The 27,006-nt window shown below is 40.4% G+C and overlaps 1 protein-coding gene across 1 annotated transcript in view; it reads left to right on the forward strand.

Moving 5' to 3' along the window:
• The window catches only part of LOC126354779 (kelch-like protein 12), a 78,704-nt gene that overhangs the window by 16,100 nt on the left and 35,598 nt on the right, over window positions 1-27,006 (forward strand). The window contains exons 4-8 of the mRNA XM_050004676.1: window positions 1,851-2,022; window positions 18,043-18,240; window positions 18,900-19,012; window positions 22,682-22,836; window positions 26,790-26,966. Of these exons, the coding sequence (XP_049860633.1) occupies window positions 1,851-2,022; window positions 18,043-18,240; window positions 18,900-19,012; window positions 22,682-22,836; window positions 26,790-26,966 (815 nt within the window). The remainder of the gene's footprint in view (window positions 1-1,850; window positions 2,023-18,042; window positions 18,241-18,899; window positions 19,013-22,681; window positions 22,837-26,789; window positions 26,967-27,006) is intronic.

Consider the following 27,006-nt stretch of genomic DNA (forward strand, 5'->3'; position numbering starts at 1 on the left):
TGGTACGAGGAGGGGAGGAATATTGTGGACGTTGGTATTCTACGTAAACATTCATTTATTTGGCATGAATAATCTTTTCTGAAAAATACTTGATACAGTCTTCTTAGTTGGACTTTTAAGAATGGTAGAGTACTTGATCTCATTAAAATGGGGTATGGGCTATATCTTACCAGTACGAATATTGTTTGAAAAAGTACTTGTGCCACTTTTTCATGAGAGGAATCCCTTATGCCATCTTAGCGTATCATTCAGTGTGGAAATTGTGATTTATAAGGGTCACGACTACAAAACAGTTTCATATCTGTTAGTAGCATGTTCAGATCGTGCCCTACGTGAATGGTGAACTGTGGGGAGTTGACAGTGGAGTTCGGTATTGTGGCGTGGCAGACTTCATTTGTAAATGATTGGCTCTGTTCTTTCCCCGTGGTGCATGGCTCTAGTACTAACAAGGGAACCTCCCCATCACCCCCCCCCCCCCCCCTCAGATTTAGTTATAAGTTGTCACAGTGTATAGGCCTTGAAAAACTGAACACAGATCAATCAAGAAAACCGGAAGAAGTTGTGTTGAACTATGAAAAAAATAAGCAAAATATACAAACTGAGTAGTCCTCTCATTCCGCAGCTGCTCACGCTAACCATGGGACCATGGCACTCCTCAGCTTACACTATCCTTGATGTTGCCTATATTGCACATGGACTACTCAGTTTGTATATTTTGCTTATTTTTTCATAGTTCCATACAACTTCTTCCTGTTTTCTCGAGTGATCTGTGTTCAGTTTTTCAAGGCCTATCCACTGTGCCAACTTATAACTAAATCTGAGAGGGGTGCAATGGAGAGGTTCCCTTGTAAGTAAACTTTTCAGCCCTTTGTTGATTTTACATTCCTTTGTGTATTATATTTTCCTGTGTTTGATCATAAGTCCAAAATCTCTTCCTAGTGGAGGAAATGGTTTACAGCAATACTTTGTTGTACATCATGATCATACTGGTACAGAAGAGAAATAGGTACAGGTGGACTCATCCTTCCTATAGGTGTCTAGGCAGAGCAACTACATGTTATCTTTGTCTCCAGTGTTTATCATTTCACAAGGGTCCGGCAGAAAAAGGTCCAATATGCCAAGCTCTCCTCCAGATTGCCACATTGTCCCTTTGTTCAATAAGTCCATCCTTCCAAATTGGACAATGAAAGTTTGTCAATGGGTTTTATCCATCAACATGGTTATTTTTGTGAGGATCTCAATTAACCTTTCATGTGAGCTTCATATTTTAATCACTCGTCTTTTAACGTATAGGGCTCCAAGGTTAACTACATAAGTGTTCGACTAAACATAGAGATTTGATGCTCAGTCAATCCTAGTAATTTTTTCTGGCTTGTATCATTCAACTGTGGCAGTGATTTGTTAATGTGATAAAGGCCAAATAGCATCAGGGTTTAGAATCCGTGCTGAACAGTATGTAAACTTAGAATGGGCTGTGTCAGTCAATTCAAAGTTCAGCTGAAGACAAAAGTATACCACCTCCTCCAAAAGGATCATGCTTAGCAAAGGACCATAATGTTCAAACCAACCTCTGGATTGAGGACAGCATTATTTTGTATAGGTTAAAGGTAATCACAGTTTGAGTTTAAATATGGATGTTAGATAGGTTTGATGCACACTACAGAGTGTATGATTAATTCTGAGTGTAACAACACAGCTATATTTGAGAAAAGTTGTCTGAATGTTTTTACTCCTGTAGAATGAATATGTGACTTTGCTGGGCTTCATGGTAAAACATTGTCGAGTTTGGTGTTAAGACTTCAAGAAAATGTGAATACTGTAGTAATAATTTAATATGTTCTTCCTGACAGAAATTTTCGTGAGGTCAGTCGTAGTGAAGAATTTCTAAACCTCTCTGCAGCAAAGCTGGTGGAATTTGTGAGCAGTGACAACCTTGAAGTGGAGGGAGAAGACACTGTGTTCCAGGCGATCATGCGGTGGTTCAACCATAGTCCAGAGCTCAGGAGGCAGGAGTTTCATAAGGTCTGTAGTGCTCTGAAATATTTATCCAGAAATTATATAATTCTGTTTGCAAAACAAATAACTCTGCGACATAGCACTTGCGTGTGATCCATGAAACTTGTGCTATTTACTTTCACAGAACATTTGTAATATGCTTTGGGTCTTCATAAAGCTGTAATGGCTTTTATTGGCAATTGGTAGACAGTGGAGTTAAAGGTCTGTCTTGTAACTTGTGCTGTACAGTTTTAAGAGTGCAGCTCCATTTGGTTCTATGATAATTTATTAGACAAGAGCATGCATACCCACCCACACCCACACCCACCCTTTGTTAAATGTAATATGTGAGTCTTCCTTTCCTGTGCCAAACTCCTTGTTTCAGAGAAGCCCTTACATCCAGTGCCATCATTTATTTGTTGGAGATATTCCAGTCTCTGTTACACTCTGCAGCTTATTTGATAACTGTGGAACATACCTCGATGTAAGACATGTCTCATTATTCCATCCCTTCTTGTCAATGTTATTGACACGCTTCTCCTCTTGTCGATCTGCAGAGAACCACCTCATGCTTATCAGCCCACCTAATTTTGAATATCCTTCTGTAACACCATATCTCAATCACTTAGATTCTCTTTTCCAGTGTCCTGTACATAAACATGTTAAGACAGTTACTAAGATGTTCTGTTTGCCAAGTGATCCAAGGATAAAACAAACTGTTCTGTCCTGTTTCAGCATGTCAGCTTGAACAGTAAATTATTGGCCCTATTACCATATACAGTATGTCCCAAACCCGTAGAGTCAAAATTATCTAGATTATAGAGGATCCTAAACAGAGTGCTTTGAGATAAGAGGCTAATGGTCAAAAATGAATATTTAGTTTCTTAGTGACATAAACAGCAGCTCATACCCATTGTTAGCAGTGATGACAATCAGTTTTAAGTATGTATTACTACATAGTCCATCAGCGGGACTGGACACTGGATTTAAAATGATTTGGTTCCATTGCTAGTAAATATTGTACATGAGAAGGTTGTAATTGCTACTCCACCAGCAATCTCTGTACTGCACCCTAGAAAGTGTGTATTTCAAGGACAAGTTGACAGTTGTGTATTGATGAATATTGCCCCACACAGTACTATACTACTTCTCAAATTTTACTGTTTGAATAGCTCCGTGTTGACAACTTTCTCATAAGTCTCTAATTTCGATGATAAATTTCTTACAATTTGGATAACTCTTGTTACAAAACATTTCTCTGTTAAAAATTGATTAGATGCCTGTGTGCTGCATACACTGCACAACACATTGTGTGTCTAAAAGTCCCTGTGCCAAATAACACCCTATCTTTGATAAGCAGTCACGAAATATAAACAATGGTAAACTCTATTGTGGACACATTAGATGGACATGTAATTTGTTTTAAATGGCACTTGCTTTTTAATAAGCATTTGATAAACACACAACTTAATCACTAAAGATGTTGTAGTACCTCCAGCATTAAGCTGAGCATATTACATTGCATGTGTCTTCTGTGATGTATGTTGAAGTAAAGGAATGGTATCTGTATAGACATTGATGCTTACTGTTTATTCACCATATGGTGGAAATGTTGACTTGCAGACACACAACAAAAGGACTGCTGCACAAGTAAACTTTTGGCCAGAAGGTCTTCTTCTGAATTAGATACACACACACACACACACACACACACACACACACACACACACACACACACACACACGAGATGGCTGCTGAGGCCAGACTGGGAGCAGCTGCGCGTAATGGGAGAAGCAATCTGGATGGGGGACAGTAAGTGCTGCTTGTGGGGAAAATACAGGTACAAGGTGGTGAGAGGGTGGGGCAGCTAGGTGCAGTCGGGAAGATATATGGATGGCAGAGGGAAGTGGGGAGGGGGGGGGGGGGGAGTGGAAAAGGAGATAAGTAAAAAAGACTTACCTCCATCATCATGATTGCTTCTTCCACCCTGCACAGGTGTTTGCAATCTGGCCTTGGTAGCCAGATATAGTGGTTTTTGTGTTTTGTGTGTGTGGTTTTTTTCTCCCTAAAGCCTTTTGGCTTAAAGCTACTAATTCAGCAGTCTTGTCGTCGCACCTGTCTGCGAACTCGACTTCTCCACTTGGTGGCGAGTAGCATTCTACCCTTTTCATAATTTGTCCTTATTCCATCGTATTTGTTTACATTGTTTGGTGCTTACTGGAATATTTGAAATTGATAATCACTTTTCATTTGGCAGTGTAGTGGACCAAGGAACAGCTGCTGAAAATCCAGAGTGAAACACAAGCAGTTATTGCTTGTTAGGAGGGGTTAGTCTTCCTGTGGATATGGTAACGTCTGTAGATGTTTTGGGAGACGGGAGGGTCATGGAGAAGTAGCAATCTGACCAGTAGAGAACATATACACAGTCCTTTATTCGATTGTTCTACTTAATTTCTCCATGAAAATGAAAAAGTCTTTAATTATCCCATCCATCTACACTCCTGGAAATTGAAATAAGAACACCGTGAATTCATTGTCCCAGGAAGGGGAAACTTTATTGACACATTCCTGGGGTCAGATACATCACATGATCACACTGACAGAACCACAGGCACATAGACAATGTCGGCACTAGTACAGTGTATACCCACCTTTCGCAGCAATGCAGGCTGCTATTCTCCCATGGAGACGATCGTAGAGATGCTGGATGTAGTCCTGTGGAACGGCTTGCCATGCCATTTCCACCTGGCGCCTTAGTTGGACCAGTGTTCGTGCTGGACGTGCAGACCGCGTGAGACGACGTTTCATCCAGTCCCAAACATGCTCAATGGGGGACAGATCCGGAGATCTTGCTGGCCAGGGTAGTTGACTTATACCTTCTAGAGCACGTTGGGTGGCACGGGATACATGCGGACGTGCATTATCCTGTTGGAACAGCAAGTTCCCTTGCCGGTCTAGGAATGGTAGAACAATGGGTTCGATGACGGTTTGGATGTACCGTGCACTATTCAGTGTCCCCTCGACGATCACCAGAGGTGTACGGCCAGTGTAGGAGATCGCTCCCCACACCATGATGCCGGGTGTTGGCCCTGTGTGCCTCGGTCATATGCAGTCCTGGTTGTGGCGCTCGCCTGCACGGCGCCAAACACGCATACGACCATCATTGGCACCAAGGCAGAAGCGACTCTCATCGCTGAAGACGACACGTCTCCATTCGTCCCTCCATTCACGCCTGTCGCGACACCACTGGAGGCGGGCTGCACGATGTTGGGGCGTGAGCGGAAGATGGCCTAATGGTGTGCGGGACCGTAGCCCAGCTTCATGGAGACGGTTGCGAATGGTCCTCGCCGATACCCCAGGAGCAACAGTGTCCCTAATTTGCTGGGAAATGGCGGTGCGGTCCCCTACGGCACTGCGTAGGATCCTACGGTCTTGGCGTGCATCCGTGCGTCGCTGCGGTCCGGTCCCAGGTCGACGGGCACGTGCACCTTCCGCCGACCACTGGCGACAACATCGATGTACTGTGGAGACCTCACGCCCCACGTGTTGAGCAATTCGGCAGTACGTCCACCCGGCCTCCCGCATGCCCACTATACGCCCTCGCTCAAAGTCCGTCAACTGCACATACGGTTCACGTCCACACTGTCGCGGCATGCTACCAGTGTTAAAGACTGCGATGGAGCTCCGTATGCCACGGCAAACTGGCTGAGACTGACGGCGGCGGTGCACAAATGCTGCGCAGCTAGCGCCATTCGACGGCCAACACCGCGGTTCCTGTTGTGTCTGCTGTGCCGTGCGTGTGATCATTGCTTGTACAGCCCTCTCGCAAGATTGCCCCCTCTGGAGCAAGTATGGTAGGTCTGACACACCGGTGTCAATGTGTTCTTTTTTCCATTTCCAGGAGTGTAGTACAGTCATTCATTGCTTGAGCCACAGTGTGGTTGTAGCGTGGAGCGAGGCCAGGCAGCCGTCTTCGGCTTCGGCTTCTACGGCTGGCTGCAGCATTCCCAGTGGCATGGAGATGGCATTGCCTGGATTCAAAGTGTGGATTGACACTGAAGAGCAAGGGCTGGGGGCCAATCCGGTGTTGGGTATCGAGGCTGAGTAGACAGGCAGAGATCCTTTTTTCATTATCTGGTGGTGGCAGAGTTCACTATGGAGACTCCCAACCAACGAACAGCAAGTGTTATGCGTGGTCCTGCCGTGCCAAATGTGGTGTAGTCACCTGGGCCGGCGTTTAAATGCTGATGCTCTGCACTGAATTTGCAAAGGGGCTGCATTTGTGGGCCACTGTGAACCATCTGGATCAGAGTAATGCCCATGGTCTGCCCGCTGAGGACGCATAAGTCAGTTGAGCCGAAGTGGCTTCTCAAAAGCTGGTCCCAAGGCACTGGCACCTGCTCAATCTTCTGTTCAAAATTCATCTATAGTTTTGTCCCATTATAACAGTATAGCATTTAAATAGTTTAATGTTGCAGACATTGAAGCAGTTGTCATTGTTAGGCTATATACATTTACTATCACATCATCTAATAAACTACATACCATCAAGTGACTTACAAATACAATGAAATTAAATATTCTTTCCTCAAATATCAGTGCTGACAATTTACAGGAGGAGGCAGCCTTTCACAGCAGGTATTTGCAATACGTGTACTGGGTAGTGCAGTGCGCACTGTATATATCTCAGGATGCTGAAACATCATGGATGTGTTTATTAATCAGTGCACTCAGAGTAGCCTTCAGTTTCTGCCACCAGGTGAAAATATGATGCTGTAACCAGTCAAAATGTAATGTGTTTCCTGTTTTGATGTCCATATGCTGTTCGTCACTTGACTTCTTTTGTGAAGTGACTATTGGTGTAAAGGGTTAAGAAGGTTGAGGTGTTTTGTATGAAATGCAGTAGCTATTGAGAAGGCAGTGCACTGCTGGTAAAGTTCTTTTATCAGAATGTCAGCAATAGCAGTCAGAATTGGAGCAATAGTAGCACTGAATTGCAGGAATATTGCATATTGCCAACAGGAACAGCTGTGGACAAGACCCATGTCAATAAATGAGCAACAGAATAGGAAGAAGAAAGTTGAAGAAACAGGTGAATTACATGGTGCAGTAGAGAGGAACTTTAGCACATTTTCCATGGCAGTTATTGATGAAGCTGCTGTAGCTATAGTCACTGAGCAGCAGACGTTTGAAATCCTGCAGTCGGTGCTAGAGATGTCATGAGAATTCTCTCTTTTTCAGTTAACAGTTAAAAAGATATTGTGACACATTTTACACTGTTATCTCTACACAAGATTCAAAATGTCCACTAAATGAAGCCCCAAATAGGCTGTCATGCTGTGACTTTGCTTTTCATTTTTTGACATGCATGTAAATGGAGAACATGAGGCTGAGGAATATTCGGTGGGCAGAAGAGTCACATTTTACTCTCGATGAGGCTGTGAAAGGGGTTCCACTCTGCCCCATGTTGTGCAGGAACATCCACTGCACTCAGCTTATGTGAATATGTGGTATGTTTTCACAAGCGCTCTCATTCTCGGAGATGACACATCACTGGTCTGTTAGGAGTACAGTGACATCTGCATGATATAAGGACTGTCTTGTCCAGCATACAATTCCAGCTTTGCAAGAATGCAACTGTGTCTACACCACTATTTTCATGCAAGATTGGGTGACGCCACATGTCGCTTGCGAGGTGAAAGATTTGCTTCTAGAAAGCTTTCGTAATGTTTGTGTCATATCTAGGCAATTTGAAGATGTGTGACCTTCCAGATCCTGTGACCTAAATTAAAGTAACTTATGGTTGTGGGGGTACCTGACAGATTGTGTCTACCAGGGATGTATCCCACTTCTTGTTCTGAAGGCTATCGTACGACAACATATCACTCTGATGACAGTGGATATGCTGTGCACAACTGTCAACAATGCCGTGTTGTGGGCACAGCATGTTGGTGAGACAGGAGACACGTAACTTGTGACCAAAAAAATGCCGTAACCACCATTATCAAGTGCTTGATTGTTCCTCCCCTTTTCCTGCACCCACACCACCTGTCTGCTTACCGTGCCATATCCTCACCTGGTGGCAGAAAGTAGAATCTTGTTTTTCCCATCCCAGGATATCATTGAGCGCACCGATTAATGGACCTAACAACAATGTTTCAGTACCCCGCACTGCAGCACTCTGAATACTATTGTTGTTGTTGTGGTCTTCAGTCCTGAGACTGGTTTGATGCAGCTCTCCATGCTACTCTATCCTGTGCAAGCTTCTTTATCTCCCAGTATCTACTGCAACCTACATCCTTCTGAATCTGCTTAGTGTATTCATCTCTTGGTCTCCCTCTACGATTTTTACCCTTCACGCTGCCCTCCAATAGTAAATTGGTGATCCCTTAGAACATGTCCTACAACCGATCCCTTCTTCTTGGCAAGCTGGCCACAAACTTCTCTTCTTCCCAATCCTATTCAATACTTCCTCATTAGTTATGTGATCTACCCATCTAATCTTCAGCATTCTTCTGTAGCACCACATTTCGAAAGCTTCTATTCTCTTCTTGTCCGAACTAGTTATCGTCCATGTTTCACTTCCATACATGGCTACACTCCATACAAATACTTTCAGAAAAGACTTCCTGACACTTAAATCTATACACTATGTTAACAAATTTCTCTTCTTCAGAAACGCTTTCCTTGCCATTGCCAGTCTACATTTTATATCATCTCTACTTCGACCATCATCAGTTATTTTGCTACCTAAATAGCAAAACTCCTTAACCTAACTCGACTACATTCCATTATCCTCGTTTTGCTTTTCTTGATGTTCATCTTATACCCTCCTTTCAAGACACTGTCCATTCCGTTCAACTGCTCTTCCAAGTCCTTTGCCGTCTCTGACAGAATTACAATGTCATCGGCTAACCTCAAAGTTTTTATTTCTTCTCCATGAATTTTAATACCTACTCCAAATTTTTCTTTTGTTTCCTTTACTGCTTGCTCAATACTCCGATTGAATAACATCGGGGAGAGGCTACAACCCTGCCTCACTCCCTTCCCAACCACTGCCTCCCTTTCATGCCCCTCAACTCTTATAACTGCCACCTGGTTTCTGTACAAATTGTAAATAGCCTTTTGCTCCCTTTTTTTTTACCCCTGCCACCTTTAGAATTTGAAAGAGAGTATTCCAGTCAACATTGTCAAAAGCTTTCTCTAAGTCTACAAATGCTAGAAATGTAGGATTGCCTTTCCTTAATCTTTCTTCTTAGAAATCTGAATACTGTCAGTTTAAATATAACCACCAGTATTATTAGCATTTGGCCATGGTCCAAAGCATAGCTTTATGCTTAATGTTTCATCCTCCAATGCCAGAGGCGTCATCAGAGGCTTGAACAACTCAGAAAGCAAAGTCAAACTGTAAATGTCCACACAACGGTCAGTTCGTGATATCAACTGCTGCCTAAGACCACAGAGTTGTCCTGACGTACTTTGAAGCTTGTTGTGGGGGAGAGTCAGTGCTGTTTGTTTTCTTTGGCACTAAGGCCCACAACTAGTCTAATTTCAGTCCTCCTTCTTTGCTGTTGAAATTGTTTTTAAGGTTCATGTTTCTGTGGCCCCTCTGTACATCTTAGTGTAGTGATTATTCGATCTCGCTGAAACCAGTGTGTGTGAGAAACGAATTTGACAGTTTTCCATGCTAGTGCGTGATCTGCTACTGCTGATTTATCCATCTTGCCCAAGCAACTATTGCTCTCATGTTTCTAAAGGCAGCTGTTAACAGTTCTTTTAGTCCATCTGTATACTTGGCCACAAGTGCAAAGGACTCTGTATACTGCTAATGTGGCAAGCAACGGGTTTAGGTCCTTTGCAGTGTTCAAATGTTCGTGGACCTTTCTTACTGGTTTAAGCATTGTATCAATACTTTGTGTTCTTGATTCTTTGCTGATGCTATCTGTGACAGTTTTTACAAATTGAAGAAAATTTTTTCTTTAGTTGGTTCCTTTTTGTTAGAAGCTCTAGACCCTTTAGGGTGTAGTGCCTTATTTAATCTTTGTCAGACTTTTCATTTTTTTGGAATGCTGTTTGTAAGTGATCGAGCTCATCTTCCAAGTACCATGGTTCACAGATTCATTTGGCCCAGTCTATCATTGTTTTGGTGACTCCTGTTCTCTGCTTGGTATGTTAATTGGAATTTCTGTGAAGGGATCTCTGTGTATGAGTGATCTTCCTGTAAACATTATGTCCTGAAGTTGCAGCACATTTTCTAGGTATCTGTATATCAAAACACCAAATTGCCCTATTTTCTCTCTTTCTCTGCCGAACTTAATTTTAATATAAATATTATATAGAATGGTCCCATGGAAGGAAAAACACTCTAAATTTCTAAATCTCATACAAACAGTTCTGCTTGCTGAGCTTGTTTGAATCTGTAACTGCTTTCTGTGTCATTAAAGCATCCAGTGATATCTCCAGGACTGGAATATGAAATGTTTGGTAGAGAACTATGTCTTGGACAACAGCCTAATGTCCATAATACAAATGTCTGAAATTTACAGGACTTCTCTTTCATATGATCCCCTCTCTGTTTTAGTCTTCCTCCCATATACAGCATCAGTTGAATTATCTGCACCAGTAACCTGCAGTGTGCAGAGCCAGCTTGTCTCGCCCTGGACTGCCATGCAAGGTACACTCCACTTTCATGTTTTAAATAGCTTGCTACTAATTAGTAAGTAGTACTTGAATGAACACTGTGTTGGACATTGCCTGGCTCAGCCACTGCATACCTCCAGAATTGGAGATACTGCATGGGGTGACACAAACACTGGTTAGGTGGCAGTATGCTGCCCCCTTTTGATGCCTAAAGGAGACCCTGTGGTTTGAAGTTTGAATATTGTTATTGATTTTTTTTTTCTATTCCCTATACTAGGAGCCATGCCTCCTGAAGGTAAATCATAACCTGTTTGTCTCTCTCTTTGTGAATTTCTCAGTTTACACCACTTTAGCAGCTACTGTCCCTCTCTTTGAATGTTTCGTGTTGAAGTAGTTGAAGATAAACACATGCATTTACATTGAGATTCTCTGCAGAAAGTAAGTTAAATGTCCATTTACAGGTTCCTTTGAACATACAATAAATGGCTGTGTAATTGCATGAATTGTCTAAAATTTATATCTCCACTCTGGCTCTGCCTGTTGCACGAAACCGAAGGTGATTCTGTACCTCATAAGGAAATGCATCCAATAATACATGAATGTTGTTGAAGAAACTAAAATATTCAGTCACATCCACATCTACATACATACATACATACATACTCCGCAAACCTCCGTTTAGTTCATGGCAGAGGGTACCCTGTACCTCTACTAGTCATCTCCTTTCCTTTTCCACTTGCAAAGAAGCCAAAATTTCTCTTATGTTGGTGGTGGTAGTTATTTTGCAGTTAGCTGCAAATATCTGTTCTCCAAATATTTTCAATAGTGTTTCACAAAAAGATCGTCTTCCCTCCAGGGATTCTCATTTGAAGTTGTGAAGCATCTGTGTAACACTTGCTTGTCAATTAAACCCACTAGTAACAAATCTAGTGGCATGCCTCTTAATTGCTTCAACATATTTCATTAATCTGACTTGGTGTGGATTCTAAACACTTAAGCAGTACTCAACTAGGGGTTTTGGGTGTATTCTTTACGTGGTATTCTTTACAGATGAGCTAGAAATTCTAAAAATCTCCCAATAAACTGTAGCCAACCATTTGCCTTCCCTACTCCTATCTTCGCATGCCCATTCCATTTGATATTGGTTTGCAACATCATGGGTAGATATCTAACTGATCAGACTGTCGAGCAGCATACCACTAATATTGTATTCTAACATACAGGGTTGTTTTCCCTACTCACCTGCATTAACTGGTATTATTATTATTATTATTATTTATTTATTTATTTATTTATTTTTACATTGAGAGCAAGCTGCCATTCATCACACCAATTATAAATCTTTCATCCAGTACCCTATAGTCACTCAATGATGAGGCTTTCCTGTCATCGGCAACCACTTGCTGGTTGTTACTTGCCCCATCCATCAAAGTGATTACGTTCATAGAAAACAACAGCAGTTCTGTCACACATTGCTGGGGCACTTGTGACAATACCCTTGTCTTTGACAGACACTTGCCATTCAGGAAAATGTATTGTGTTCTATTACGTAATAAGTCTTTGAGCCATTCGAGTACCTGGGAACCTATTCTGTATGCCCAGATTTTCATTAAGTAAGCAGTGGGGTACCATGTCAGATGCTTTCCAGAAATCTAGAAATATGGAATCTGCCTGTTGCCCTTCACTCATGTTTCCCAGGATATGGTATGCTTCCAAGCAGAATGGTAAGTTAGGACAGTTTGCATTTATTTCACAGCTTCTCTGCTGTGCTAATCAAGTGATTTTGTGAAAAACAAAGATAGAATATGACAACTTGATACAAAGACCATGTGAGTGTCTTAATTGAACTTGTATGAACAGAACTTCTCTCTCTTTGAAAACAGTAGCAAATATAAACTAGAACTAAATGTACATTGTATAAAGAGTATAGGCCATAAAATACGTGTGTGTGTGTGTGTGTGTGTGTGTGTGTGTGTACTAGCCATGCCTTTTAAATAAATGTGTCGTACTTCATGGGGAATAGCTGTTGTAGACAAATACGGGACTCCAATACTGCTGCCCTGGACAAGGTCCTTGTAGAACTGGTTTGACATTGCTGTCCTCCAATCTGTTCTGAAGTGTGGATGACTGGCATGCTTCGCTTGCCATGCATGAGGTGAACAGAGAGAGTGAATTTCAGCTCCCTTACTGCCTGCTCTTCTCGAATAGCACAAAGGTGTTGCCGGGCTTAACGTCACACTACAATAGATGGATTGGGGTCACATTCTCTCATATTGTAAGGCACATGAGAGGATTGGAAATTAATCAGAGAAATGGCTCAAAGTGGGGCCATTGGGAACTTTCTCTTGCTGGTCATCTTCCAGTATCAGTACTTCATCTGGCTTTCCTCAGTCAAATGCCAATGACCCAATGTGTGAAAGCAACTTTGGCTATGAATATTTGTTTTACATCATGTATCAGTAAACATTTGCCGTCTTAAGTTACACAAAACGTGACTTGATTTATATAAAAAGGGAATAGTTTGAATCAGAGTAGTTGGCACTTGATGTTTCTCAGGCTGAACTACTGCCGTTACTGTCCCCCACTGTACTGCCACTTCCATCATGCAGAAGGTGGTACCTGCCAGTTCACAAGTAGCATTCTCAGATGTGAAAATTTCACATGTATAAGGAAAGTGTGTACCTCCATTTTTAATTAAAACTAAGAAGAGATTTTTGATGTGCCTAGAAAAACTCGAGATCTATGCTACACATGAATTTCAAATGATAGGAACTCCTGGTTGGAAGATCAACAATATTAGGAAAATAATAGACAGTTGTGAAGCAGCCATTGAAATTAAGCATGTTATTTTCAGCTGCATGTTGTGCCACGTGTGGGCTACTTTGCTCTTGGTCACAGTTTGGCAGTGGTCGTCCATCTCATTGGATGGTTGGTTGGTAGTTACACTGTGCCTAAACCATTCAATCTCTCCCAATGGCCGAACCATAAAAATTTCTTTCTCTAGTTCCCACCCTTCCCCTCATAATGACCTTCACCTTTTTTGATTCCACCAGTCCCTGTCCCTCTTAAACCTGACATTGCAGAAACACATTTTCATAGCACAAGCATCTCAGAACCATATCTCCCTCCACGAGATACTACTACTCTGCAATCTGTACTACCTACATCACATCTACGAAATTGAATCCTTCACTCTCCAGCACTTGGAAGAGTATCTCAGTCACCATCTCTGTAAGTTATTGAAACTGCTGACATTCTGCTGCTGCCTTGGGGCACAACTATCCATCCCCTGTCCTACCCAGTGTGTTCCTCCTCGTGAATGTGAACCTTTCCACCAAAATCCTCAACACCACAGAAGTTTCAGTCCTATCCACAAGGCACACCTTTAGCCCTACACTCAAACTTAACAATATTTGAGTTGTCAAAGACCTACTCTCCTCCTGAACTCTGAAATGGAAATACTTCTTTGTCACCAGTCCCTCCAGCTCAAGCCAATCTATTTCCGACATTGAATCCTGCCTATCCCAGTTCATAGTACCATCCAGCTGTGGTCTGAGGTCCTCCCCTTCCTCCCACATAACCACCCCAGTGTCACCTTCCATGATTTCCTTACCTCCAACTTGGCCTCACCATCATTACCCAGGTTCTTTCCTAAGAACGCTAACTTTCATCAGAGGGAAGGACAGCGATACAGTCTCAAAACCAATCCTCACATAATCATCCTCCCTGCAGACAAAGGCTCCACAACTGTTGTGATGAATCACAGTGACTACCTGGCAAAAGCTGTCTGCCAATTCTGTGACCTGTCCACATCTAAACTGTACCAGTTATCCCATCCCAGAGGTCCAACACAACCTCCAATCCGTGCGTAAAAGCCTTAGGCCCTGCCCAGAACCTCTCCCCTGAATCAGTTTCCCTCCTCACCTTTACAACACCCTTCCTACCCACCTTCTACATGTTCCCCAAAACTCACACAACAGTCCTGGACACCCCATTGTGTTGGTTATTGTGTACTCACTGAAAAACACCTCCAACATACACCCGCGCACCCGCACACCCGCACCTCAGACTGGCAGACTGGAACATTTGAACCACATCCTTAATCAGAGATTTGATTATCTATCATGATGCCCTGAAATGAGGGACATCCTACCAGGATCCTTTCAATACCTCCTAAAGTGATGTTCTGTCACCTACCCAAACTCCACATCATCTTAGTCCATTTGTATGTTATCCCCAATCCCAACCACTTGCTACAGGGATCATATCCCTGTGGATGACAGGTGCAAAACTTGCCCAATCCACCCACCCAGCATTTCCTATCCCAGTTCTGTCACAGGCTTATCTTACCTCCATTGAAGGCTGGGCCACCTGTGAAAGGAGCCATGTTGTGTACCAGCCCTGATGATGCAACCATTGCAAGACACAAAATGCAGCTGGATATAACATGCTTGATTTCAATGGCCACTTCAAAACTCTGACACTCTGACCCTCTAGATTCTCCCCCCCCCCCCCCTCCTCCACCACCAGTTTTTCCTTACGCTGCAGATGGGAGCTATCCTTAAAACACATTCTCCACTCCTGAAATTATCATGGCCTTGGCCTACAGCAACTTACCCATCCCACACCCTCCACACAGCAATTTCCATCCCTTTGTCCAATCGCCTCCTCCCTTTTCACATTCCATCACACTCTTTGTGTGCCACTCTCTGCCAGTGTACCCACCTGTCCTGTCTCCTTCCCTTCTCCACCTTCCCCTTCCCCCCTCCATCCCCCCCAACTCCTTCAAGTACTGCAATTGGTGGTAATCTCTAGTCCCTGCATACCTCCCTATACAGCACTCTTCTCTCCTGCCATCTGTACCCTACTTTCCCTCCCCCTTCCCTGCCCCATTCCAGACTGTTATCTACGTGACAGTCGCAATCTGGTCAGAGCTGGTGGTGGTAGCAGTAGTGCGTATATGTGCTGCATGAAATTTCATTTATTTTTTTTCGTTTGCTGGAAAAGGCTTTGGTGACAGACCTATTAATGTGCAGCAGTCTTTTCATTGTGCTTTTCTGCAACTCAGTACTGAGTGGCAATCAGTCCTCTTCATAGTACATGAATTTGAGCTTTTTGTGTGACTCTTCTGCCCATCAAACCACAGGTTAGGTAGGTTAGAAAATAAAAAGTAAAATCAATAAGTTGCATATTGTGAGGGTTAGTGAAGCTTGGTGAAAGGATGAATAAGATTTCTGGTCAGGTGAATACAGGGTTACAAATACAAAATCATATAGAGGTAATGCAGGGGTTGGTCTAATAATGAATAAGAAAATAAGTGGGTAAGATACTATAGGAAGTGTAGTGAATGAAGCCAGCACCCACAATAGTAGTAAAAGATTACATGCCAACTAGCTCCATTAATGATGAAGAGATTGAAAGAATGTATGATGAGATAAAATTAATTATTCAGATTGTTAAGGGAGAGCAAAATGTAACTGTGATGGGGGACTGGGATTTGGTTGTAGGAAGAGGAAGAGAAGGAAAAATGATTGGAGAATATGGAATTGGGAGGGAAGGAATGGAAGAGGAAGCTGCCTGGTAGAATTTTGCACAGAGCATAATTTGATTATCACTGACTCTTGGTTTAAACATCCTGAAGAAGACAGTAGACCTGGAGAGACTAGAAGGTTTCAGTTTTATTATATGAAGGTATGGTAAAGATTACGGAAACAGATATTAATTTTTAAGACATTTCCAAAGACAGATGCGGTCTCTGACAATTTGTTGGTTATTAACTCAAGAATAAAACTGAAGAAATTGTGGAGAGGTAGCAAATTAAGGAGATGGGACCTGGATAAACTGACCATTTGAGAGGAATCATTAGGGAACAATTGACAAGAGGAGGGGGAACAAATACAGTACAAGAAGAATGCGTAGCTTTGAGAGATGAAATAGTGAATGTGGCAGAGTATCAAGTAAGTAAAAAGACAAGGTCTGTAGAAATCCTTGGATGTCACAGGAAACATTGAATTTAATTCGTGAAAGGAGAAAATATAAAAATGCAGCAAATGAGGCAGGTGAAAGGAAATACAAACTTCCAAAAAATAAGATTAACTGGAAGTGCAAAATGCTTAAGCAAGAAGCTGTATGAATGTCAAGAGCTTACATGGAAAATCACTACTAAGCAAAGCAGGGGAAAAGTGAAAGGAATGTATAGAGGGACTATACAAGGGAGATGAAGTGAAGGCAGATTTATTGATATGGAAGAGAAAGTAAATGAAGATGAGATTGGAAATGTAATACTAGAGTAGAATTTGGCAGAGCACTGAAAGACCTAAGTCGAAACAAGGCCCCTGGAGTTCATAACATTCTCTGAGAACTCCTGGTATCCTTGTGAGTGTAAACCATGGGCAAAACTATTTCATTTGATGTACTAGATGTATGAGACGGAAATGCCTGCAGACTTCAGAATGAATGTAATAATTCTAATTCCAAAGAAAGCAGATGTGATATTACTGAACTATTAGTTTAACAGATCATGGTTGTAAAATACTGGCATGAATTATGTTGATAAGAATGGAAAAACTGGAAGAAGGAGGAAGATCAGTTAAAATTCCAGGGAAATGGTGGAACATGAGCGGCAATTATGACCCTATGACTTACCTTAGAATGGATGTTAAATTATGGCTTTTGACAGTGTTGACTAGGACGCTATTTGAAATTGTGAAGGAAACAGGAGTAAAATACTGTGAGTGAAAGGCAATTTACAACTTGTGCAGAAATCATATGGCTGTAATAAGAGTCGAGGGGCATGAAAGTGAACCAGTAGTTGAGAAGGGAGTGAGACAGGGTTGTAGCCTATCCTGATACTGTTCAATCTGTGCGTTAAGAAGGCAGTACAGGAAATCAAGGAGAAATTTGGAAGGGGAATTAGAGCTCAGAGAGAACAAGTAAAACCTTTGAGGTTTGCTGATTACTCTGTAATTCTGTCAGAGACAGCAAAGGACTTGGAAGTGGTGTTGATCAGAATAGTTTGTGTATTGAAAGGATGTTATAAGATTAATGTAAACAAAAACAAAACAATGATAATGGAATGTAGCTAAATTAAATCTGGCAATGCTGAGGGAATTAAATTAGGAAACAAGACACTAAAAGTGGTAAATGAGTTTTGCTATTTTGACAGTAAAATAACTTGTGGCTGAAGTGGCAAGGAAAGTGTTTCTTAGAAAGAGAAATTTGGTAACATTTAATACAAGTTTCAATTAATATAAAAAGTATAAATTAATATATGTTTAAGTGCTATGAAATCTTTTCTGAAGGCATAATTGTGTGACATGATTAATAATTATTTCGTAGATATAATAAGCTGTAAGACTGAAGTTCAGTGGACACTAAGACTGTAGGTTTTCGCTATTCCTCTTATAGGTTCTGGAACACGTTAGACTACCCCTCTTGAGCCCCTACTTCCTACATGACTGTGTGGAAAGCCAGCCAGTGGTGCGGCAGTCTCCAGAGTGCAGAGCACTGGTCGAAGAAGCCAAAATGTTCCATCTCTTACCTGACCGCCGCTCCGAGCTGCAGACACCTCGCACACGACACCGCTCTTGTGCCGGCACAGTACAGGTAGGAGGTGTAACGTGTTCAGCAGATGCAGTTTTGGTACTGTGGAAGGACTAAAATTGTAAATGAATGCAACTCGGGCTCTCTTATTCCTCAGATTTGAAAGATCTGCTTAATGGAGAAGTTGAGTCACTGATCTTACAGAACTAGATGTATAAAATAAAATGATTTTTGTGACATTTACAAGAAGAATGTTGTACAAAATCTAAATGACCTTCTTTTATAAGAATCTGTTGTATATATGGTAATAAATTAATCGAGAAGTTTATTGTCATAGCAACTTGGTTAGTGCGAGTCATAATTTTTTGTTAGTGTACTCTTCAGAAGTTGCCAGAAGTAGCTACTTGTGCATATTTATTAATAATTTGACCTTGTCCACATAGCTAAAGTCTTTTTTTTTCATAATTGGGTTTGTGGAATATGATGTGTAAATGAATAAATATGCTGAAAGGTCTATTTTAATTTCTCTCTCTCTCTCTCTCTCTCTCTCTCTCTCTCTCTCTCTGTGTGTGTGTGTGTGTGTGTGTGTGTGTGTGTGTGTGTGTGTGTGTGTGTTACTAGCACATTTTCCTCTGTTTCCCATCTTTACCTTACCTAATTTTGCTGTAGAATATTCAAGAAGTGGCATGCTGCTGCCCTACATTGTCAAATATTTGCTTCAGGTGATTGTCGCAGTTGGTGGTGAGGACGACAAGGTTGTCCTGAGGTCAGTGGAATGCTACAACCCGGCATCACACGAGTGGCGCACACTGGCGTGCTTGCCTTTTGCTGTCAGGTATATTCCTCCCACTGCTGTCATTCCTCCTAGTGAAAACAAAAGTGGATACCCACTGTCAATTTCTAAAACAGGATTTCTAGAGACATTCTAAAGCCAACAAATAAAAAATACAATTTCATTTCTAGTTTGCACTAATTTTATAAAATTACTTCATCAGCATAAAAATGAAGCTGCGCAAAAATGAAATGGTGTGTGCACAGTTGTTGAAGGAAAGGAAAAGCATTCCCAAGCCCTGTATGGCAATAGACACGAACCATAGCAAGCTGTTTGGAAATATCAATTGATCAACAACAGAGGTCATTACCTTACATTTCAGAATATGGGCATTTGACAAGCAACCCAATAGCATAAAGTTTTTTCTTGTGGTCTTGAGATCAAAAGAGTGGTTTGATGCCACTCACCATGCTAGTCTGTCCTGTAAAAGTCTTGATCATCTTCGTCTGACTGCTGCAACCTACGTCTTACTGTAGACAAGCAGTCAGCCATTTCTTGAATTAAAATGAAATGCACGTACTCTCAGTATGTCAATACTGGTGGTGAAGTTTATTAGAATGGGTCAGATGAACTTAATTTTTTTTTTAATGCAGTTTAATGGGTGTAAATTTTCTGCCATTGTATATTTATTTTTATGTATATTGTCTGGAGATGATTTGTCACCAAACATTTTGTGAATAGTGATATATTCATCACATAGCATACATTTTCCTGTAATTTGATTAGGGTACAGGAGATTAAAAAAAATTTTGGTATAACTTCATAGACATAAAAATAAAATTTATAACAGATGGAAGTTCTATCATTGATAAGAATTTTTACTTTGCTAATGATAAACAACACTGTTTCTTATCAGTTTTACACTTCATGAAGTCTTGTAAAGAGCAATAACATTACTATAGTGAAGTATCACATGGCCCTAATCTAGTTACAGATCCACTTCATATCAGTGAACATGAATATTGAGTACTGTTTGAAAATTAAATGCACATCTCTCATGGATATTAATTTAGAATGTTTGTCTCTATTTGCAGAGTGATGGTAGATTGAAACACGTCAAATACATCAAAATGTTTATTGTTATTTGTTTGAACTCTTTACTCATGAGTGAGTGAAAGAGATCAGTTTGTCCAGTGATGTTTCATTAGATTTTTCAATGTTTAAGTGAGTTGTGTTGGGAAAACATTAAATGCATATGTAGTTGTGAATATGGACAACCATCAGTTGTATGCTTTAATAATGGCAATGAAAATTTGTACCACACCGGGACTCGAACCTGGATTTACCATTAGGCTATCTGAGCACACCTAATGGCCAGAGCCAAACCTTCATATGTCATCAACCATGTGTGTACAGCCTGCACTTTGTTTACCATTAGGCTATCTGAGCACACCTAATGGCCAGAGCCAAACCTTCATATGATATCAACCATGTGTCTACAGCCTGCACTTTGTACATTCTTGCATGCATCTCCAAAGGTGCATTTCATCGTAATTCTGAACAGAGGCTCTGCAATACCATATTCTTTTGGCAGGTTTGTGGTTTAATGACTTACATACACTTTCCATAGTAAATTTTTCCATTTACAATTAGCACCTTTTTTGCCCAAAATGCTGCACCATTTTAGTGACATTTTACATCTAAAAATCTAGACCTACTAAGGAATGAATTAAAAAACAGAGACCTTTGGAGAAAAGAGAACCTCCTGTATGACTATTAAGAGCTCAGATGGAAAACCAGTCCTAAGCAAAGAAGGGAAAGCAGAAAGCTGGAAGGAGAATATAGAGGGTCTATACAAGGGCATTGTACTTGAGGGCAATATTATGGAAATGGAAGAGGACACAGATGAAGATGAAAAGTAAGATATGTTACTGCGTGAAGAATTTGACAAAGAACTGGAAGACCTAAGTCGAAACATGGCTCCGGGAGTAGACAACATGCCGTTAGAGCTACTGATAGCCTTGGGAGAGCCAGCCGTGACAAAACTCTACCATCTGGTGAGCAAGATGTATGAGACAGGCACAGGCGAGATACCCTTAGACTTAAAGAAGAATATAATAATTCCAATTCCAAAGAAAGCAGGTTCTGACAGGTGTGAAACTTACCAGACTATCAGTGTAATGAGCTACAGCAGCATAATACAAACACACATCCTTTACAGAAGAATGAAGAAACTGGCAGAAGCCGATCTTTGGGTGGATGAGTTTGGGTTCAGGAGAAATAAAGGGACATGCGAGGTAATAGTAACCCTCTGACTTCTCATAAAAGATAGGTTAAGGAAAGACAAACCTACATTTCTAGCATTTGTAGACTTAAGAGAAAGCTTTTGACAATGTTGACTGAAGTCTTTGAAGAGAATACTCTTTCAAATTCTGAAGGTGGCAGGGATAAAATACAGCGAGCAAAAGGCTATATATAATTTGTACAGAAATCAGATGGCACAGGGAGTTAGTTGAGAAGGGAGTGAGACAGAGTTGTAACCTATCCCTGGAGTTATTTAATCTGTGTATTGAGCAAGCAGTACAGGAAGTGAAAGAAAAATGTGGAGTGGGGATTAAAATTCAGGGAAAAGCAATAAAAACTTTGAGGTTTGCTGATGACGTTGCAATTCTGTCAGATTTACAAGGACTTGGAAGAGCAGGTGAATGGACTGGACAGTGCCTTGAAAAGAGGATATAAGATGACCACCAACAAAAGCAAATTGAGGATAATGGAATATAGTCAAATTAAATCAGGTTATGCTGAGGGAATTAGATGAGTTTTGCTATTTGGGAAGCAAAATAACTGATGACAACTGATGACACTCAAAGTAGGGAGGATATAGAATGTAGACTGGCAATGGTAAGAAAAACTTTCCTGAAGAAGAGAAATTTGTTAACATAGAGTATTGATTAAGTGTCAGGAAGACCTTTCTGAAAGTGTCTGTATGGAGTGTAGTCGTGTATGGACGTGAAACATTGACAATAAACAGTTTAGAAAATAAGAGAATAGACGCTTTTGAAATGTGGTGGTGCAGAAGAATGCTCAAGATAAGATGTGTAGATATGTAACTAACAAGGAGGCACTGATTATAATTGGAGAGAAGAGAAATTTGTGGCACAGCCTAAGTAGAAGAAGGGATTGGTTGGTAGGACACATGCTGAGGCATCAAGCAATCACCAATTTAGTACTGGAGGGAAGTTTGTGTGTGTGTGTGTGTGGGGGGGGGGGGGGGGGTTAAAAATTGTAGGGGAAGACCAAGTGATGAATGCAATAAGAATATAGGTTGCAGTAGTTATTTGGAGATGGTGGCTTGCACAGAACAGAGTAGGTAGCATGGAGAGCTGCATCAGTAGAATCTTTGGAAAGAAGAAGAAGAAGAAAATGACGATGCCACAGCAGAAGCAGAAACAACAACATTAATCTACATTTATACTGTAAACCTGATTCAATGTCAGTGAGGATGTTCAGTTGTTATGAAGATTACTGTAAAGATTCTGAGTTCGTTGTTTCTTCATCTATGTTCTGCATGGTTTTGCATTTACTGAGTTACAACATTTTCCCCCTTCATCTTATGCCAGTGTGAGTTGACAATTCCTCATAATTTAATAGAACTGTTCATCTAATTAAACAGACTTAACTACCAAATTTATATTGTTATCTATGGTGTGTGTGTTATTGAATGTGTTTCAGTAAGCATGGTTTGGTAGCATCTGGCAAGAACACTCTCTACCTGGCTGGTGGAGAATTCCCTGATGGCAATGCCTCTCGTTCTGTGTGGAGATATGACCCAATTCTCGACCACTGGCAAGAAATGGCACCGATGCTCGTGCCACGTTCAGAGTTAGGTATGTCATAAACTAAAATAATGATGACAGTTAGCAGAACAAATTTGTTACATGTGGGCACATTTTTAATGGTGATCAGTGAGCATGCTGATGATTGTTGACATGAACGTGGAATTACGTGAGATAGTGTGTGTGTGTGTGTGTGTGTGTGTGTGTGTGTGTGTGTGTGTGTGTGTAAAAATTAAACGTGTGCAGAGCTACTGAGTAACACAGGGGTTCCTAACACACAGAGCGTCGTAGGGTGCCCCAAGGAGCTATACCACGAAGAAGCATTGCTTCTTGGCTTTTGGCAAGATCATATTTTATTATTATTATTTCTTTCTTATCTCAGACGTTATGTCTGGTCAAAAGTAGAAAGTGACGCGGACCTTGATTAAGCGTGACTTCCTTTTAACTGTACGGTATATGTTGCATTGCATTTAGGAACTTTCGGGTAATTGAACATTTCTGTAGTTGTATATATAAGTTTGGATGTAGCTGTATTGCATTGATGTACTGGTGGATATTATGTGGTATGACTCCTGTAGTTGATAGTATAATTGGTATAATGTCAACTTTATCCTGATGCCACATATCCTTGACTTCCTCAGCCAGTTGGATGTATTTTTTCAATTTTTTCTCCTGTTTTCTTTTGTATATTTGCTGTATTGGGTATGGATATTTTGATTAGTTGTGTTAATTTCTTCTTTTTAATGGTGAGTGTGATGTCAGGTTTGTTGTGTGGTGTTGTTTTATCTGTTATAATGGTTCTGCTCCAGTATAATTTTCATTCATCATTCTCCAGTACATTTTGTGGTGCATACTTGTATGTGGGAACGTGTTGTTTTATAAGTTTATGTTGTAAGGCAAGCTGTTGGTGTATTATTTTTGCTACATTGTCATGTCTTCTGGGGTATTCTGTATTTGCTAGTATTGTACATCGGCTTGTGATGTGATCTACTGTTTCTATTTGTTGTTTGCAAAGTCTGCATTTATCTGTTGTGGTATTGGGATCTTTAATAATATGGTTGCTGTAATATCTGGTGTTTATTGTTTGATCCTGTATTGCAATCATGAATCCTTCCGTCTCACTGTATATATTGCCTTTTCTTAGCCACGTGTTGGATGCGTCTTGATCGATGTGTGACTGTGTTAGATGATAAGGGTGCTTGCCATGTAGTGTTTTCTTTTTACAATTTACTTTCTTCGTATCTGTTGATGTTACGTGATCTAAAGGGTTGTAGAAGTGGTTATGAAATTTCAATGGTGTAGCCAATGTATTTATATGAGTAATTGCTTTGTGTATTTTGCTAGTTTCTGCTCCTTCTAGAAAGAATTTTCTTAAATTGTCTACCTGTCCATAATGTAGGTTTTTATGTCGATAAATTCCCTTCCTCCTTCCTTTCTGCTTAATGTGAATCTTTCTGTTTGCTGAATGTATGTGATGTATTCTATATTTGTGGCATTGTGATCGTGTAAGTGTATTGAGTGCTTCTAGGTCTGTGTTACTCCATTTCACTACTCCAAATGAGTAGGTCAATATTGGTATAGCATAAGTATTTATAGCTTTTGTTTTGTTTCTTGCTGTCAATTCTGTTTTCAGTATTTGTATTAGTCTTTGTCTATATTTTTCTTTTAGTTCTTCTTTAATATTTGTATTATCTATTCCTATTTTTTGTCTGTATCCTAGATATTTATAGGCATCTGTTTTTTCCATCGCTTCTATGCAGTCGCTGTGGGTATCCAATATGTAATCTTCTTGTTTAGTGTGTTTTCCCTTGACTATGCTATTTTTCTTACATTTGTCTGTTCCAAAAGCCATATTTATATCATTGCTGAATACTTCTATTATCTTTAGTAATTGGTTGAGTTGTTGTTTTGTTGCTGCTAGTAGTTTTAGATCATCCATGTATAGCAAATGTGTGATTTTATGTGGGTATGTTCCAGTAATATTGTATCCATAATTTGTATTATTCAGCATGTTGGATAGTGGGTTCAGAGCAAGGCAGAACCAGAAAGGACTTAATGCGTCTCCTTGGTATATTCCACACTTAATCTGTATTGGCTGTGATGTGATATTATTTGAATTTGTTTGGATATTGTGGTTTTCCAATTTTTCATTACTATGTTTAGGAACTGTATCAATTTAGGATCTACTTTGTATATTTCCAATATTTGTAGTAACCATGAGTGGGGTACACTATCAAAAACTTTTCGGTAATCAATGTATGCATAGTGTAGCGACCTTTGTTTAGTTGTAGCTTGATATGTCACCTCTGCATCTATTATCAGTTGCTCTTTACATCCTCATGCTCCTTTGCAACAGCCTTTTTGTTCCTCATTTATAATTTTGTTCTGTGTTGTATGTGTCATTAATTTCTGTGTAATGACTGAAGTTACAATTTTGTATATTGTTGGTAGGCACGTTATGAGGTGGTATTTAGCTGGGTTTGCTGTGTCTGCTTGATCTTTACGTTTCATGTATGTTACTCCATGTGTAAGTGTATCAGGGAATGTGTATGGGTCTGCAATGTAACTGTTAAATAATTTAGTTAGATGTGAATGTGTTGAGGTGAACTTCTTTAACAAGAAATTTGCTATTTTATCTTTTCCAGGGGCTTTCCAATTGTGAGTAGAATTAATTGCTTTGGTGACTTCATGTTGCAAAATTATAACTTCAGGCATTTGTGGTATCATCTTGTATGTGTCTGATTCTGCTTCTATCCACTGTGCATGCCTGTTATGTTGTACCGGGTTTGACCATATGTTGCTCCAGAAGTGTTCCATGTCTGTTATCCACTGGACTCGCATTCGGGAGGACGATGGTTCAATCCCGTCTCCGGCCATCCCGATTTAGGTTTTCCATGATTTCCCTAAATCGCTTCAGGCAAATGCCGGGATGGTTCCTTTTAAAGGGCACGGCCGATTTCCTTCCCCATCTTTCCCTCACCCGAGCTTGCGCTCTGTCTCTAATGACCTCGTTGTCAACGGGATGTTAAACACTAATCTCCTCCTCCATGTCTGTTATGTTTGGTGGATTGTCTATTTTAATGTGTGTGTTATCTATTGTCTGGTAAAATTTCTTTTGGTTTGTGTTGAATGTTAGGTTTTGTTTCCTTCTATTTTCACTTTTTTTTGTATCTTCTAAGTAGTTTGGCCAATGCTTGTAATTTCTGCTTCTTTTCATCTAATTGCTCTATTGCTTCTTGTTGTGAGATTTTACCTAACCTTTTTCGTTTTTTGTCCGATATTTCTTTTCTTATAAATTGTGTTAGCTGTCCAATGTCTTTTCTCAGTTTTTCTATTCTGATCTGTAGCCTGTGTTGCCATGCTGGTTTTGTGGGTTTCTTCTGTGTGTTGGTTGGTTCTGATCTCTGCCTAGTGTGTATATTTAGTGTAGTGAGTGCTCCTATATTATTATTATTATTATTATTATTATTATTATTATTATTATTATTATTATTTAAATTGTGGGATACCGTAAGGTTTCGGAATCATCTGATACAATAAAATTTTCACATCCACACCCCTTAAACCACAGATTAAAACATGAATTACCCTCCAATCTATGTTTATTATGCGCACTATAGATTATGGTTATTGCACTGAAAATTGTTATATTTTTCAACAAACTTAGATATAAATATTTAATACAAGTGCTAAATAAAAAGATGGCAAGTGCCCATAAAATCATGTCTACAGGTTAATGATCTTTACTTTTCATGTCGACCTCTTCGTATGTGGAGGACATTGTTTATTTATATACTTACTGTCATGTTGAGGACAGCAGTAAACTGGTAGCAGTATGTAAATTGTGTCCTCAAAAGATTAGTTGTCGCCATTCAGCAAACATAATGTAATCAATGTGATCACTTGTCAGTTATGATGAACTGGTTTGAACTAATATATCCCATATTGTTGATGTGGTCAAGGTGTTGACAAGAGAATGTATCAGTACTTTAAATGCATTACAGGGTTAGCTATGCTTGATGGATGTGTGTATGCTGTTGGTGGATGGGAGGGTTCCTTCCGCCTCGATTCCGTAGAACGGTATGATCCGGAAAGCAATTCCTGGCAGATGATAGCGCCTATGAAGATGGCTGCTACAAGTCCAGCTGTTGTAGCGCACGAAGGCATGCTGTATGTCACAGGTAAATGTATTATTTTATTTGACACGGGCTCTGTTTCATT

This window comes from Schistocerca gregaria, chromosome 3 (genome assembly GCF_023897955.1).
Source record: "Schistocerca gregaria isolate iqSchGreg1 chromosome 3, iqSchGreg1.2, whole genome shotgun sequence".
NCBI classification, from domain to species: domain Eukaryota; kingdom Metazoa; phylum Arthropoda; class Insecta; order Orthoptera; family Acrididae; genus Schistocerca; species Schistocerca gregaria.